At 43.4% G+C, this 17100-nt stretch overlaps 3 protein-coding genes across 3 annotated transcripts; all 3 read left to right on the top strand.

Moving 5' to 3' along the window:
- Window positions 1-848: 848 nt before the first annotated feature.
- Window positions 849-1277, top strand: LOC123148499 (zinc finger protein 2-like). The gene has a single exon (XM_044567925.1). The coding sequence runs from the start codon at window positions 849-851 to the stop codon at window positions 1179-1181; it is 333 nt and encodes a 110-aa protein (XP_044423860.1). The 3' UTR covers window positions 1182-1277.
- A 702-nt stretch (window positions 1278-1979) lies between these two features.
- On the top strand, window positions 1980-4489 carry LOC123149723 (uncharacterized). The gene is made up of 5 exons (XM_044569432.1): window positions 1980-2380; window positions 2472-2534; window positions 3255-3496; window positions 3789-3860; window positions 4302-4489. The coding sequence occupies exons 1-4, from the start codon at window positions 2227-2229 to the stop codon at window positions 3807-3809; spliced, it is 480 nt and encodes a 159-aa protein (XP_044425367.1). The 5' UTR covers window positions 1980-2226; the 3' UTR covers window positions 3810-3860; window positions 4302-4489.
- A 9844-nt stretch (window positions 4490-14333) lies between these two features.
- On the top strand, window positions 14334-16787 carry LOC123147092 (zinc finger protein 4-like). Its single transcript, XM_044566330.1, has 2 exons — window positions 14334-14807; window positions 16452-16787. The coding sequence occupies exon 1, from the start codon at window positions 14409-14411 to the stop codon at window positions 14739-14741; it is 333 nt and encodes a 110-aa protein (XP_044422265.1). The 5' UTR covers window positions 14334-14408; the 3' UTR covers window positions 14742-14807; window positions 16452-16787.
- Window positions 16788-17100: the final 313 nt, after the last annotated feature.

Genomic DNA, 17100 nt, shown 5'->3' with positions numbered 1-17100 from the left:
CGGCGCACGCGTGTGTGTACACATACTTCCACAGTTACCCTATTTTTTTAGACATAAGGCCCTTCCCAATGCTTCACCTTATACGGGTGCTAAGGCTGTCATGTAGGCAAAAAAATCTGATGTGGCAAGGAAATTAACAGGAGAGAGATGAGTGTGGTGACCGCAGAAAAAAACAATGCCAAGCACGAGAACCTAGGCAAAACAATTAAATGGAAGAATTCCAACAATGCATGACGAACTTTAGTTGCAAAATTATTGAATGAAGGATGCTTAGTACCTCATGTAAGCACCAATGCATTAAAAGTAGCCTAAGGAATCTTGGTTGGGCCATGCATGCAGGCAGTCTGACCTAAGGCTGCTTGTAATGGGTAGTATTATAAGTTAGTATCATGCATATGATACTAGTGTGTGATACTACCTCCCTAATGTATACTATCATGTACTAGTATCATAGATGACTTTATTTATTACCATACATGACACATAGTAGCATTGCATTTATTATGATACGGTATCATAATATGATACTCAATCATCTATTTCTTCATTTAATGCTATGGCACATCATCAAAATTATCTACTTGACATGCATGATACTAGTTATGATACTCCCATTACGACCAGTCTAATACCCCGCGTGTGTGTGCCCCGGTGACAATGCCGGCGGGGCCGTACTTCGCCCTCCCGGACATAACTACCGCGCAGGAATTAGCACCACATGCAGACGGGCCGTCCAAGCTACCTCCACAATCCGCTTGGCTAATTGTGCTCCCCAGATTTCTGCTCAGTTACACACACCCACAGCCATATGCGAGTACGACACACAGCCACCAGCACCAGCCAGCACAATGGAGCACGCGCATGACGAGCTCAGCCTCGAGCTCACCCTGGCCGCCGCCGTCGTGGCCCTGGCGCCCGGCTTCTTCCTATGCGTGTACTGCCACCGCAAGTTCCGCACCTCGCAGGCTCTCGGCGGCCACCAGAACGCGCACAAGGAAGAGCGAGCCGACAAGCACCGCCGGGAGACTGCCGCCACCACGGCGCATGCTTCGAAACCGGAGAGGGCTGCCGCCACTGTTTGGGTGTCCGAGGAGGCAGCAGCAGCAGGTGGCATGGCGCACAAGCGCAACACGAGCTCGTCGGAGCGCGGCCAGGAGCTGGACTTGTCCCTCCGGCTATAATTGGTCGTTCAGTCGATATATCTCCTATTTCCGGTCCTAGGTAAGGCAAAATCTATCTTCTTGTTACAAGCTCCTATTGTGCTTAAAGTGGATTCATCGGCGCTCTTCCGTGTCTAGGTACTAGATTCCTAGAGACCTTCCTGGTCTTTGGGTTGACACAAAATTTCCCATTCAACTTGGATGTGATACTTTCCTGGAAAAATTGGATCTATATAAGTCTAAATGTTCAAGTTTCGATATTTATAGGACACTGTGAGAATAGGGGCGTTTTTCAACACGGTGTTTATTATAGATTTTTTGGACCTCTAACCTTTAAGATATTTCTCAGAACAATTTACAATCTTCCATATTTTATATGTCTATTACATAGTCTCTGTAACAATGAATTGCAATGCTAACCCAAACAATTGGGTATGCTCCAGCTTCTCAGACTATCTGGGCTTCCAGAGGCAATAAATTAGTGACTGGTAAAATTTCATTTTAAAACCTAAAAGCTGGTAAAAGTTGGTTGAAATGAGCTCAAATTACCTGCGTACTTCAAATCACCATAAGGATTATAATGTAATCAGCATATATATGGAGGACTCGAGATATAGATTACTCATCGTCCACAAGATGAGAACACACCCTGCGTTTTGATTTTCGGCCGAAAAAAACGAATTTCGGCCGAATTTCGGCCATCTCGCTAGGGCCCGATATATGGGCCTATCGGCCGAATAATTTGGCCCAGTTTGAATTTTTTTTGACCGGCCCAGCTTCCAGAGCCTTCCAGCTGAGACAAAACCACGAAAACGAAACAGCCAACCCTAGAATCGCTCGTTTCCTGTCCCTCCTCCTGTGTGCGGCGCCGCCGCTGCGCACAGGCCACATCTCCTCGCCCTCCTCCACATCTCCGGCCAAAGCGCTCACTTCTCCGGCCTTCCTCCACATCTCCTCGCCTCCACCCCATCCACTTCCTGTCCAAGACTGTGGCAACGGAGCTCGGCGGTTGCGGCCCTTCTCCAAGACTGCAGCGTGGTGCTCGGCGGCTGCGGCAACGGAGCTGATGGAGCGCGAGCCGACCAGTTCAACGGAGGCGGTAGCACGGGGCAGCGGCAGCAGCATGGAGGGCGTCCGCTTGACTGGAAAGGTACAAATGTTCTTGATGCAGTTTCAGTACGTGTATGCAGTTTCAGTCTTCAGCAATTTGTCTCGTCCAAGTACGTGTATGCAGTTTCAGTTCTTGAGCAATTTCAGATCGATGTTGCTTTGTTTCTTGGTTATAATCTGTGTCCGCTTGTGTTGCTTTAGATTTAGGAGAGGTCCCTGGTAAATGGCTCGGCAAATGCATATATCATACGGGGTTAAGAAAAAGTGAGTCTTGATGAGTTGAACGTACAGCAGTGAGATTATTAATCTGAAATATACATGCATCCGGTAGTCACCAAGGAGTCTCACAATGTTTTGGTTTGGTATATAATCTGAATCTGAAACACACATGCATCTGGTATTCACTAAGGATGCTCACGATCTGGTAATATTTATTTTGGTCCAACCAAAAAGTGGGTTACAAACGTTATTCTGAACATCCTAAAATATATAATCGTTCCGTAGATCTGGGTTGTGTGCTTGTTTTTGAGCTGTTGAGATGATGCTTGTGTGCAATATTAAAGTTTTTTTCATCACCTCCAACCACTGGCTTGGATGTTTGCAGAAGCATCTCATGTTTGCATTGATAATTTATTTAGATCTACAGTACGTCCAATAAAAATTCAGTTATGTTGTGTATTTAACTAAGTAGATGTTGACTGATGGTTAATTTCAATGTTCAGCGGTACCATTAAGTGATGGTTCTAGAACTAAGCTTCGCAGTATCTTTCTCAAGAATAGATTATAGTTTTTGACTTGTCTTTTTGGCAAACTAGAGCATCGGGTTGTATTTAAATTACTTATTCCTTAGTATCTAAACTAGAGCATTAAGCTGTACTGGTTTTGTTTATCATTCATATGAGGACACCCAAGTAAGCAAGGGTTTCTTCCCTAGTGACCTACTCTTCATAACTGACCGCTGTTCTTTTGTCATTGATTTTGAAGAGAAAGTATTTGTTGATAGTGAGAGTGAGGATAATGATGGGGTGAGTGAGGATGGGGAAGATGCTCCATCCATGCATGATCAGCAAGAGGCGCAAATGCAAGTGGAAAAAGAGACACAAATTCAAGTGGAAAAGGACGCACCACCAACAGATGGCAATTTGGAGACCCGTAGATCTGTACGGCTTGTGAAGAAGAAGACCAAGGGCGTCAACAGCCTATACCCGCTGCTTAGAAATCTGCTGGCAAGTATCTTCTTTCTAGTGTTTTATGATTCATGATAATTGCTTAGAAAATTTTAGTTACTTGGAGCTGCTAGTTTCTTAGATGTATAAACTTTCTATCCATGCCTAGCCTTCGTTGTCATGTTAAGCAATGTATTTATGTTGTCCTGAAATGTTACCACTTGACTATTGTTGCACTAGACACCTCCCTGTTAGTCCATTTTATTTCATTATGCACAAAGTGGAAGAAGAAAATTCTGATGTTGAACTACATCTATCCTGATCCTTTCTTTGTTTTCTCTATATGAACTAGAAATGCCACATGAAGAACTAAGGATATCAAGAAGCTTTTGGATGTATGCAAGCTTGGAGCTGCTGTTTATAGGTATATTAACCACTGTATTTGTCCTGCAATATGTTTGAGCTTATGCATGAATTTTGATTCACATTTTTCATCGTGGATTTTCCTTTTGTATGACAATTGACAAATGGCTAGTCCAAGCCAACAGTGGGCTGTTTGTGTCTATGTTGCTTTCTTTGTATCCTTAGAGTTTTGTTGTGCTGGAGTAAAAACCGTAAACTAGAATTCATCATTCTAGTATATGGAGGCATTTAACCTTTGCTCCTGAAGCTTTTTGGTGAATAAAAAACTATATTGCTGTAGTAGATTTGTTATTTGATTCACGAGCATGCATAAATTTGACTATTGTTCTACTAGCCACTTGTCCTGTTAGTCCATTTTATTTTTAATGCACAAAGTGGCAGAAAATAATTCTGATGCAGAACTACCTCCATCCTGACCCTTCCTCTGTTTTCTCTAAACCAGAAATGACACTTGAAGAATAACCAAGGATATCAAGAAGCTTTTGGATGTAGGCAAGCTTGGAGCTGCTGTTTCAATGTCATGCTTTGATAGTTGTCTTTTGGAGCTGTTGTTTCTATGTGTAATACTTTAAGTCTGTTGGCTGTACCGGACTATTTAAACTCTGAACTATGCTGTGATGGTTGAACTGATGTTGGACTGTTAAGGGTTATGTTGGAGGCCACTTTATAACTAATGTGTGCATGTTATGTTGGACAGATGCAGTTTTATTAATTCCTAAAGCTTATTTGCTGAAATTTACATGATCAAACCTGATGGTTGTTGCGCTGCTATATTTATGGCCTGTTTTATTTCAAATCTTGTTTGAATTTCGGCCGAATTTCGGTCAAATTTTGGCCAAATTTTCAAATTTTGATTTTGAAATTTCGTCCGAGGTTTTGCCGAAAAATTTAAAATTCCCGAAATTCGCCCATTTCGGCCAAGGACGAAAAAAACACAAACCGAAAATCAAAACACAGAACACACCTCGAACTTGGCCATCCTCCTCAGCTAAGCGTGTGGAGGAGAGTCACTCGACTAAGGGTGGGTGGTGGGAGGAGGGGGAGGTGCTTGGGGATGGGTAAATCAGAATAACGCAACTGAACTGGAGGAGGTGGGTGGCATTGTTGGTAAACACAACGTGCAGAACTTGGATCCAACGTGCATGCTGAATATACTTAAGAGCACAAACTTATTTAGTGCTATCATGGAGCACAACTGACAAGCGTGTCCGCACTTATGTGTGCGTGCGTGTGTGTGTGTGTGTGTGTGTGTGTGTTAGTGGCACAACATGTATCAGTAAGTGGTACTCCCTGTGTCCCAAAATAAGTGTCGCGAATTTAGCACAAAGTTATACTAACTTGGTAGTCAATATGGTTCGTTGGTCATGCAGCTGGATCACACCACTAATGTGCATTGGTCACGTATCTGGAAATTCTTCACTCTTTGGATGTTTGTGCAAAATATCCACCTTGATGAGCTTGACAAGGATGATATTGTCTGGAAGCACACTAATGATGGGATCTACTCGGTGGCCTCCACTTATAGATCCCAATTCTTAGTGTTTGGTCAACTCCCCCTTGAATCGCATGATATGCAAGAATTGTATGCAACCAAAGGTCTAGTTTTTTTCTTGGTTAGCTACACATAATAGGATTTGGACCGTCAACAGATTGGCCAAGCACCCGTGTGAGAATTGTGGCCTTTGCCTTCTTTGCAAAAGGGGACAAGAAACCGGGACACACCTCTTCGCCAAGGGCCTGTACACCCTTTGGCTTTGCAACATGGTGGTTGCAAAACTTGATTTTGTGCATGCGGATACATCTTCTTGGCATTTGGACGGCTCCATTGATTCGTGGGCTAGTAGAACCGACATGAATATTCATTCTAGAAAAGCAATGGCCTCACTCACCATGCTTGTTTGTTGGGCAATTTGAAATGAAAGGAACGCCCGTATTTTCCGGCACAACAGTGCACCGCTCCCGGTTGTCCTAAACATTATCTTGGAGGAGGCTAGGCTTTGGGTCGGCGCGGGTGCAAAGAAACTAAGGGAAATTTTATGGCGTGAGTAATTGCCATGCGGTTTTGTAAGGGACATGTGTAAAACTCTATTCCGCTCTTAATTAGTAGATGAGAGAAATCTTTTGCCTCCCATTCAAAAATAATAAATATTATGGTTCATTGGTCGAGCCTGGACATGTCGATGGGAAGGCAAGAACCCCACTCACCACCAGTGTGATGGTTTGTTTTATTCTGTGACAGAAAACATTTTGCCAGATTATGCTTTTGAGTGTTCCATACAATTCGTTGTGTGGTAAGTGTTTTTAATAGTGTGCGATGACCCATTCAACTATGTACATTAGTGTGCCAATGAAAAGAAGTCCACAACGGGTGTGGTATCATGAGAAGGGACGACGAGCATCTTCGACAGGTGCACAAAAACTACTCGACGCGCTAAAATTCAGGTTTTTGGGCGCCCGAAAAGGCGTCACTGCTTCCTTTTCGGCGCCCGCCCTTTATTTAGATGTTGGGGCAAGGCAAGCCCAAGGAAAGTCTAGGTTGGCGCTCCATCTCGGCCGGCATCCTGCTCTCGATAGGGTGTGGTCCTTGAGCGAACTAGTCATGTGCTGTGTTGCCCCAACGCAGGGGCATTTGGTGAGGGAACTAGGGACCAGACCAGAGTTATGATTGGTGCATTCCATTCCTACCGTAATTGAGACTTGCCCGACAGCTCCAGCTGAAGCTGTAAAATAGTGCACGCGTAAAAAAACGTTTGGGCACATGCTAAGAAACGCTATCAGAAGCTGCAAATTTAGGACGCCGGATGGCGCGCGCTTCATAATTTGCACTGCGTGTTTTTTAGGCGCGTGTTTTCAGGCATCACAATATTAAGTTCGGCACGCTAAAAGTGCTACAATGACGTGCTAAAACTATTTTAGCGCGTGAAACTATTTTAGCGCCTAAGGGCCATCTACAAAATTTAACAACGGCCAAAGTTGTCGTTAGTGTTAGAACCTGCCCGTCGTTATTTTCTCACATTTTTTTAAGCGGGGAATCTGAGAATATTTTTTTGCAGGGGTAAAGTAAGTTTTATTGCATAGATATAAAGTTACAGTCGAGAGGCCACAAGTCCTCAATACACGGTGAAACCAAGCCTAGCCACACAGCAGTAGCTCGCTCAGATCGGCTATACTTTGCCAACCGATCGGTAACTCTATTTTGAAACCGGCTAACTTTCTGAGAAAAAAACTTCCTAGTACCAAGTAAAGCCTTGAATTCCAAGACTAACTGACCATAGGCCGAACGGAGAAGCGCGCCTTTAGTTAAACTGAAAAGAGCTTCAGAGGAGTCCGATTGCACCACCACCGGAAGATCAAAGTGTTGTATCGACAACGCCATACCTTGCATAATTGCATGTAGTTCTGCCTCCAGTGAATCATTGCAATGGAAGATAAAACGTTATGCTGCCAACAGAATCTCCCCCTTGTCGTCCTGAGCACCATACCAACAGAAGCAGAGCGATCCTCCTCAAGGAAGGAGCCGTCGACCGATAGGGCTAACTTGCCCGCCGGGGCTGGCCAAGGAGCTGCAGGGACCTTGTTATACTGGGTTGGAGCAACAATGTCCGAAGAGGGCATCTTCCCCTTACTAATTTCTTCTGTTGAGAAATGCCCAGCGATCTTAATTGATTTATAGTAGCTATGCAAGTATTCAACGTTGGCGAGAACTGGGGGAGCATCCTTCCCATGGGTCATATCATTACGTATTTGCCAAATCCGCCAAATTAACATGATTAGCATATCCTGAATATCATCCGAACACTTGTAGAGCAGAGTAATGAACCATTCCTTTCCATCAAAAACGAGAAGGTCATCTCCTGGAATTGGCCATCGTCTCCGCATCTTTACCCACAATATTCTCGCCTGTGTACATGCGACCAATGCATGAAACGAATCCACCTCAACAGCACATAGCGGGCAGGTCGATCGTGACTATAAGTGTCTGTGTCTCCTGCATTGTTGTGTTGCTAGCGTTCCCATAGCGCATCACCAGGCAGTAATCTTCCTCTTTTGAGGCACCGCAGATTTCGAAACATAATTCCACAAGGCTCGACTCCCGACCGGGCTGTTACTAGAAGGGGTATGTGTTGCCGTCATTTTTATCAACGACGGAGCGGAGAATACAGCCACGGCGAACGACCGCTGGTTTAATTGTGTTCATTAATGATTTTTAGTGACCGTATTCTGACTTTCAAGGATATCCCTATCGTTACAACGACAACGGCTAACGACCCCCCGATTAATATTGAGAGGATCTCCATCCAGCGACGTGATGTGAAGCCCCTGGCTAACGTTGTATCAGCGCAACAAATTTACCTTCATAGCTACCGTTGTACCAGCGCAACAAATTTACCTCGATACACATGCATGCATGATAGGAGTGTATAGTACGCAGGGAACTTTTGGTCTATGAGTGTATATACACCCTATATATAAAAAAAGTAATTAAAATTTTAAAAAATCTGAAAATATTTTTGAAATGAAGTTGACCTTTCATTGTACATGTAAGAAAAATTCCAAAAAAAGAAAAAGATAAATATAGTTGGCCTTTCATTGTACGATGCGAATGGGAGCAGAAGAGCATCTACATGCGCGATGGATAAATATGACAGCTTGAACATGCGCGCGTCCGCGGACACTTACCGGACACTCCTTAAACCGTGCCGTCCACATCCGTGTATCTTATCTGAACCCCTATATCCATACTAAATCATGCAACGTCAATCAAGCTACATAGATCAGCTGACTGGACACAGAATCACACATATGATCACATAACAGTTCACCAAAAGATCACGAACGGCTGTTCAAAGGTCCACCAAAGTTCACATAAACGACGGGCAACTTTAAACTACATCTAAAACTTGAAATGAAATTGAACTTCACCACTTTCTGGCCGGCCCTCTCCTCTTCTGGTTGCCGGCGCAGCTGGAGCCGTCGATGGCTGGTGGAGGATCGTCCTATTCGTCGACGAGGAGCCATGGTCGTGGAACGAGGAGGAGGGGACGATGAAGGGGCCTTCAGGCGTTGGACTGCCTAGTCCTGCTGGCACCTGAGCTTGGCCAGCCAAGCCGCCTCTGTCGCCTTCTTCTTCGCCTCCGCTCGGACTGCTCGATGGCAAGCCGGAGAGCCTTCGTGTTCTTCCGGCGGAGACGCCGAGCATCTGTCTCCGCGGTCGTAAGAGACCGGTGGTAGACCCACGCGACGAGCCGCTCGTCCTGGTCGAGCTCCACCGGTAACCCGCGGCGGCGACGGACAGAGCTCTCCGCTGCGTCCCTCACCCTTGCCTACTGCCTGATGATGCAAACTGCAACGACGGTGCCTCAACAAGGAAACAAGATGAAAGACACCGCCATCATCCGCCATGACCGTAGTAGGTGCGATTTTCTTCGACGGTTCCGTGACCGGGCATGCGCCGCCGGCATCGCTGGTCCCTTCAGCCGGAGCAAACTTCAAAATGATGCCCTGAAGAGGGACTACGACACAAAATCACCGCCATCGCTCGATCACAAGGAGATCTAGGGTTTCCCCCGAAGTTGCTTTTGCACCGCCATCGCTCGATGCAAAAGCATCGCCACGGCCATCACAATCTGTGTTTGTTCACCCATTTCAATAAGGACCAGACAAGGATGGAATCCCACAGATCCGCCCAGCTACCGACGTGTCGTACCCACCACCGTAGCGACCGCGACCCAGATAACAAGTCCACGACTGGGCCCATATCCGACCGCGTCGCCGCCGATCCGGTCAGGCCGCCGCCACCCCTGGCGACCGCGATGCCCCAGACCTTGAAGCCGCCTTCCGTGGAGGTATGGGATCGCCGGAGCGCTGCCACCCCTGCCGTGACGCCCGTAAGCACGCCATGCTCCGACCTAGGGGCGCCGGCCCGCGCCAGCCCCTCACGAGGGGGAGGGCCCCGTGTCCCAGCAGCCGCCGGCGACGGCAAGGCTTCGCCTGGCCGCGCCCTCAGGCAGCGGCGGGGGAGGAGGGGGAGGCGGGCCGACGGATCTGGGGGCCTCCCGGGCGCCACACGGGGGCGACTCGAGAGGGACATGGGACACCGAATCATGGGGGTAGCTAAGTTTTTTCAGCTTATTAGGTTGAAATCACACCAATTAATAAGGACATGTTGCCGTCGTTATTGTTTTCTCACAATTAATATGGACAGGCTGGTATGCGTCGTTATTGCTTTCAACGACAGAGGTTATGAAGACGGCTAGCGACCACATTCTGAGTTTTAATGACCACACGTCATGTCGTTAATTTTTTTCTTCTTCTTAGCGGTGTGTGCATTGTGAGTGCAAAATGGCATTGGTTCTGCAATCGGACGAAGAGAGTAGTGAACTTCCCATGGTGGGGGCACCACAATGTTCGAACCTCCTAGCAGTATCAGTGTGTCACAAGACCAGTTCTCTCCAACATGTCCAATTCAAATATTCAGAGAATCCCCATGCATCTAAGGGCACGGTATCAAGCGGCCGCCTATAGCTAGAGTTGACAATCCTTTAATGACTAATGTGTCCGCCCTGGTTTGCAGTACCCTTTGTATTTTGGATCAAAATTGATCATAAATTTGACTAGAAAAATATAAGTTATATGCTACAAATCTATTGTTATGCCACATAACTTCTACTCCCTCATTTACAAATATCAGATGCTTTTATATATTTTCTATGGACTACATACAGATTGAAATGAGTGAACAAACACTCAAAAATGTGTCTATATACATCCATTCAAAAAAAAGTCAAAACATCTTATACTCCCTCTGTTAAATATAAGTCTTTTTACATCCACAAAGGGCTAAATATGTAAAAAGACTTATATTTAGGAACGAAGGTAGTATTTGTGAACAGAGAGTATTTTCTAGTTTAATGTGGTAAAAGTTTGATCCAAAATGCGATGGGTGTCAATAAACTAAGACAAAGGAAGTAGTTTGACTATATTTTCACCTTCTGCAGGTATCTCTGGTCTGTAACGATTTTGGTCACCCAATGATTGGTACGTGCTTGTGGATGGGGCCAAAAAGGCCAGTTGGATGAGCCAAAAAAAAGGATGATGAATTATCACTAGTAGAAAACAGGGCTTTGGTTCAAGCTCAATCTACACATTAGTCCTGGTTGTGAGCATTTGTCCTAGTTCGAGTGGCTAGCGCGCCGGGCAGGCATTAGTCCCAATTCAAATGGTACCTTTAGTCCCTGTTGGAGCCACAAACCGGGACTAAAGAGTGCGATACCTTTTAGTCTCGGTTTGTCACTCCAACCGGGACTAAAGGGGTTCTGAAATTTGTTTTTTCTTTTTCCATTTGTTTTTTGTTTTTAGTTTCAGTTTTAAATTGCTTATATCGTTTAGGATATTTGATGTTTTTGAGTGATTCTTTTAGCATTAGATTCAAAATTTTGTATAGTTTTTGTTTGTGCCATTAGTTTTCATGTTTGAATAAATTAAATATGAATTTGTTCAAATTTACTTTAAATCCTAGATTGTAAATAATTTGAGTTTAAAAATAGTTTTTAATTTAATTATTTTTGCTCCTAGTCACATGTTAGATTTATGTCACAGTAAGATTTATTTTGTTATTTCAGAATAATTTGAATTAGGATTTTAATTAAAACAATACTGTTTTGCTTATATAGTTGTTTTAGTCCTTTAATTGTTGTTTTCAATTGTTTTTAGTTAGTTCTTTCTGTAGATTTTAACATGTTGTACTCCCTCCGTCTAGGTGTGTAAGTCATCTTACGAAAACCAAATAATCACAAAACACTTAGGCGCGGTACATTAACTCTCATCTCATTTATTGTTTCGTGGCATATCAACCAATAAGAAATATGGGCCATGCATGCTTTAAATGATTTGAGACTACGAAACACGACATGCAATGGTTAGTTCATTTCATGCAATGTTATTAATTAGCAAAAATACATTAAGTTCTCCCGTTTTCCCCTCCACCTCGGTCGCGGTGCGCAACCTAAAATGACTTACACATCTAGACGGAGGGAGTAGTATGCTTCTGTTGGACAATAGTAGATAAATTTTTATAATTAATTAATATTAATTTTGCTACTATTTTGTATTAATAGTTGTTTAGCCTTTAATAATAGTTGATAGAATTAGTTTTGCCATATTAAAAAGTTATTCTTTTTGCCACTTCAATAGAACATGACTCGGGCTAGGACCGTGCTAGCAGATGTAGTCGACGGTAGAATTGGACACCATCCCGGACTAAAGGGGTTGTGCTATTTTCAAACTCTACCCCCCGCCCCCTATCGCCATTTTAGTTAAAAAACAAAAGAAAATGATAAAACTTCAAGAATTAAAATCCTTCGAGATGTAGTTATGTTACTACATCTACTAGTTAGGAAAATTTAAAAACATAAATTTCAACATGTTCTGCAAAAAAATGTTATGAAAGAGTAAAACGGCTATAACTTTTGCATACGATGTCGAAAAAAACGTAGGCCGTTTCGCAAATTTTTAGAATCCTCAAATTCTGAAAGGAAAAAAAGTTATCTTTGAGTTTAAGTTTTTTGAAATTTTTGGTGAAACTCTGATCAAATTGTGGTCAAACTATGGTCAAACTAGTTATTCAAGAAACATTACTGTTTTTTAGAATAATAGTTTCAAACTCAAACGGTGAAATATGTGACTTCATGCTCAAATGCAACTTCTAAGGGTTAATAGGATTGGCAGCTTACTATTGTCAGGAAAACAACAAGTGCAGACTTGGAAACTAGGGGGAATAAAACTCGGAAGTTAGGCGTGCTTAGGCTGGAGTAGTGAGAGGATGGGTGATCAGCCGGGAAGTTAGACGACTTGGAATGAGTGGTCCATACTTGAGCAGTGATGAGGGGTGATTAGAAAATAAATTTTCAAATAAGTTGGAAATTTGAAAATCAAAAATCAAGAATTTCTTTTTCAAAAAATTCAAAAAAACAATATTTCAAAAAAATTCCTTTAGTCCCGGTTGGTGTTACCAACCGGGACTAAAGGTGGAGCTCCTTTAGTCCCGGTTCGTAAGCCAATCGGGACTAAAGGCCAGGTTTTGGCATTTAGTCCCGACCCTTTTGTCCCGGTTCCGGGACTAAAGGCCCTCTGGAACCGGGACTAAAGGCTCGTTTTCTACTAGTGTGTGTTACCTATAAGACCAAGGCCAATAATATAACCATCAACCCGTTATATAAGACTGCCATGTTATCAAGATCTAGTATTATAATCACTAATATAGTTTGGTTATTAAGTTAGTTAGACGTTGGCTCTTTTATGAGAGTCCACTCTGTCCCATTTTTCTTATTCCCCACATTTAGAAAAAAGTGTCATTTAAGGGGCTTATAGCGCTATAATATACTTGTTTGTAGGGCATCTCGTATAGTTTGTATGTTTGCTTCTTAGTAAAATCTAGCACGTCATCGACCAACAACTTATTATACAAGTACTCCAATAAGGTGTGTCTAGTTTGTCCAATGATGGTGAAAAGAATGCACATGGTTCCAAGGGTGATATGGAATAAATGAGGAGAAACAGCAATATTTTGTGTCCAGGAATCAACAACATTTGCATGGGCTTCAAGATACATTGGGAGAGAAGCCTTGCACATTATCCCAACTTATGTTTGGCAAACTACATAAATTCTATTTGAGTAGTTGTCTGATAAGTTGTTGGTCGATAACATTGCTACTTTTACAAGTATGCTAACCACAAAATATTGGAGATGCCCTTATTTGGTGTCAACGTCTTGTGATGTGGAGAACTAAGTAATTAATTTCAATGACTACAAAAAAATTACTCTTTGTAAAGGTTAACTAGGAATCCATGCATCCACTACAAGATAAGTGAATCCTCTCCTCGCTCGATATGTGTCGCTCACAATGACTGCTTAATGTGGGAGTACATTTTGTCTCTTAAAAAACATAAGCTAAAAAACCTTTTAAATCAAGAGTCCAAATTATTAACTGGTCTCACATTATATCACATTTTTTGGTGCCGATGTTTTCAAAACTGTAGGCCTGGTGAACCCTCTTTTAAAATTAAAAAATATTTTAAACCTGTTCATCCACATTACGATAGTGTGCTTAGTAGGACACTGCAAGAGAGAGAGAAAAGCTGAGTCCCACAGAAAATATGGCCTCATGCACAGAATGCCCATGTCTACAGTAACCCTGCACAGAAGATTAACCCTTTCCTAATAGCCGTGTGTGTGTGAACATACGCCCACAGATGATCTTTTTTCCAGACACATGGAATCTTTGTTGGGCCATGCATGCAGGCAGCCAGAAAACCAGGGCCCCTGTGACGACGCCGGGGGGCCGGACGTCGCCCTCCCGGCAAGACCTACCGCCGAGAACAGTGCCAAGGGCAATTAGCACCACATGGAGTCTGGCCGTCCAAGCTACCTCCACGATTGGCTTGGCCATTTGTGCTCCCCAGATTTGAACCTATAGCTAGCTCAGCTCACAGTCACCCACCCATCCATATACGAATACGAACCACAGAACAAACAGCACGAGCGAGCACAATGGAGCACGCGCAGGACGAGCTCAGCCTCGAGCTCACCCTGGCCACCGCGGTCGTGGCTCCGGCTCCCGGCTTCTTCCTATGCGTCTACTGCCGCCGCAAGTTCCGCAGCTCGCAGGCCCTCGGCGGCCACCAGAACGCACACAAGCAAGAACGCGCCGCTAAGCGCCTCCGGGAGACTGCGGTCGCCACCACGCATGCTTGGAATCCGGGGAGGGCTGCCGGCGCTGTTTGGGTGTCCGAGGAGTCAGCAGCAGCAGGTGGCATGGCGTACAAGCGCAGCAGGATCTCGTGGGAGCGCGATCACGAGCTGGACTTGTCCCTCCGGCTATAGTCGGTCGGCCAATCCATAGATCTCTGCTAGTATCCTTGCTCCGCACCATTCTGTTTCCTGTGCTAGGTACGTCAGAGTCTAGCTACTTGTTTCAAGCTCCTGTTTTGCATGCATTTGATTCATCGGCGCTCTTCTAGTTAGTTGGAATTGGTTAAAGGACTAGGTACAGCTGAATTCCTAGAGATTTTCCTGGTCTTTTGGGCTGACATAAAATTTCCCTTTTCTCCAGACTGTATGACCATGGCAGGTGGCACTTTCCTGAAAAATCTGAATCTTTAGGCAAGTCTAAATGTTCAAGTTGACATATTTAAAGGACACTGAAAATAGGGACGTTGTTCAACACACGGTGTAGATTAAGTGCACTAGCTACCCTACGTAAGATAGGTTTTTGGACTCTGACCTTTAAGACATTTCTCAAAACAATTCAGAAACTTGTTTCTAGTGTCTATTACATAGTCGCAACGACACTGAATTGCAATTTTCACCCAAACATTTGGATTTGCTCTAGCTTCTCGTGCTATTTGGCATTCAATATATGTTTCCATTGGCAGGTTACTCAATATTGATGGGAGAACTGTCTTGGTGAATTCCTCCCTCTCTACTTTACGCTTATACATGCTACCTTTTTATGGTCTCCCTAACGGAAGAAAAAAGAAGTATGATAGACCAAGGGCTAGATTTCTGTGGAGTGGGGATAAAACCAAATAGAAATATCACCTAGTCTCTTGGCATGCAGTATATTTACATAAAGATCAGGGTGGTTTGGGGGTGCTTGACCTTTAGTTAATGAACGAAGCTCTTTTATCCAAATGGCTTGTTGCAGAATCTTCTTTGGGACAAAAATGTCAATGGGAAAACTTGAGGCCTGTCACAACATAAGCAGTTGGATTCCCACTTCTGGCAAGGTTTGCTTAAAGTCAAGGAAATTTTCTTGTCTTATTGTAAATTCTGTGTTGGAAATGGGAAAAGAACATGATTTTGGGAAGATAGATGGTTAGGCAAGGATCGCTTAGCTCAAACATTCTCAAGATTATATACCATTTCACTTGATCAAAACATTTCTGTCAATGATGCCTTGTGTGGCAACCAATCTAGCTTATGCTCAGAATAGCTTTGGTGGGTGAAAAAGCAAAAAATTGGGTCAATTCGAAAAGCTTGTGCTAATTTTACCTTTTCTTACTCTGAGGACATATTATCTTGGCTTCTTTCTAGTTCTGGTATCTTTAGTGTTAAATCCTTCTACTCTGCCATGCAAAATCCTTGTACTCTACGCCCACATAACTTTATGACAGAAGTTAAGATTCCCATGAGAGTGAAAAAATTTCGTTGGTTGGTTTCGAAAAAAGCATTCTCACCAGAGTTGTTCTCCTTCACAGAGGTGGAAGATGTGAACCTGACTATCTTTTTTGTGGTAAACATGACTCGATAAATCATTTTTTTCGAGTGCCCTCTATCTAGATACATTTGGAATGTGGTTATTTGCAGCCTGAGGATTAGTTGTGATTTCTCACATGCAAAAACTTATTTCAATGTCTGGCTTAAGAACATGGGGTCAGAAAAAAAAGTTATTTTTAGTGGGGGTTACAGCTGTGCTACGGACTATCTGGAAAGCTCGTAATCTAGCTTGTTTCCAAGAAAATATGACCTGCTGAACCTGTTGCTTGTCTTTACAGAGTTTCTGATTGAATTAATGACTAAAGTAATTTGCAGGGGAGAGAGGATGCAAAGCTGGGAAGTGACCATGTGCAAAGCTGCTAGAGCGACTCACGTCCAAAATAATTTTGGGCAAAAAGAAGTTGGGCGTTGTGGATTCTTAGGCTGGGAGATGTATCTTGATTGTGGTGGCTTTAGTGTCAATTGTTCTTTTTCTTAGCATCCTTCTTCCAGGTTATAGAGTTTTTGGCCAGTAAGGTTCTCTTTGGAGAGGGTGTTGGCAAGCTTCATAAAGTTGTACTATAAAAACGGGAGTTGTTTGGTTTTCCTGCTGCTTTGCCTGGACTGTTTTGCCAGGTTTAGAGCATCTCCAATAGATGATGTATATTTTGTTGGTCCAAAACGGTGATGATCCAAATTTGAAGCATCAAATAGTGTTTTTTACATCTTTGAAAAAGGCTCAACTCCAACAGATGGACCAAAATGGAGATGTAAATAAAACAACAACTCCAAGAGATGGTCCAAAACGAAGATGTTTAAATTATGAAAACGACCAACTACTACTTCAACATAGTTCAAACATCAAATTCAAACATAGTTCAAACATAGATGACTTAAATTTAAACTAGCAGAACTACTCGTCGTCCGAGGGCATCCAATAAGACTCTTCGGAGTCATCCGAGAGCCCCCAGAACTCCTAATCATC

Source organism: Triticum aestivum, chromosome 7A (genome assembly GCF_018294505.1).
Source record: "Triticum aestivum cultivar Chinese Spring chromosome 7A, IWGSC CS RefSeq v2.1, whole genome shotgun sequence".
In the NCBI taxonomy this organism is placed as follows: domain Eukaryota; kingdom Viridiplantae; phylum Streptophyta; class Magnoliopsida; order Poales; family Poaceae; genus Triticum; species Triticum aestivum.
This window is presented reverse-complemented; position numbering and strand designations above follow the sequence as displayed.

What these genes read in the sequence shown, in the direction of transcription:
- LOC123148499 (XM_044567925.1), top strand. Translation starts at nt 849, where the DNA reads ATGGAGCACGCGCATGACGAGCTCAGCCTCGAGCTCACCCTGGCCGCC.
- LOC123149723 (XM_044569432.1), top strand. Translation starts at nt 2,227, where the DNA reads ATGGAGCGCGAGCCGACCAGTTCAACGGAGGCGGTAGCACGGGGCAGC. An exon ending in CAGCAATTTGTCTCGTCCAA is followed by an intron (nt 2,381 to 2,471) that starts GTACGTGTATGC and finishes GTGTTGCTTTAG; the next exon opens with ATTTAGGAGAGGTCCCTGGT. An exon ending in TCATACGGGGTTAAGAAAAA is followed by an intron (nt 2,535 to 3,254) that starts GTGAGTCTTGAT and finishes TTGATTTTGAAG; the next exon opens with AGAAAGTATTTGTTGATAGT.
- LOC123147092 (XM_044566330.1), top strand. Translation starts at nt 14,409, where the DNA reads ATGGAGCACGCGCAGGACGAGCTCAGCCTCGAGCTCACCCTGGCCACC.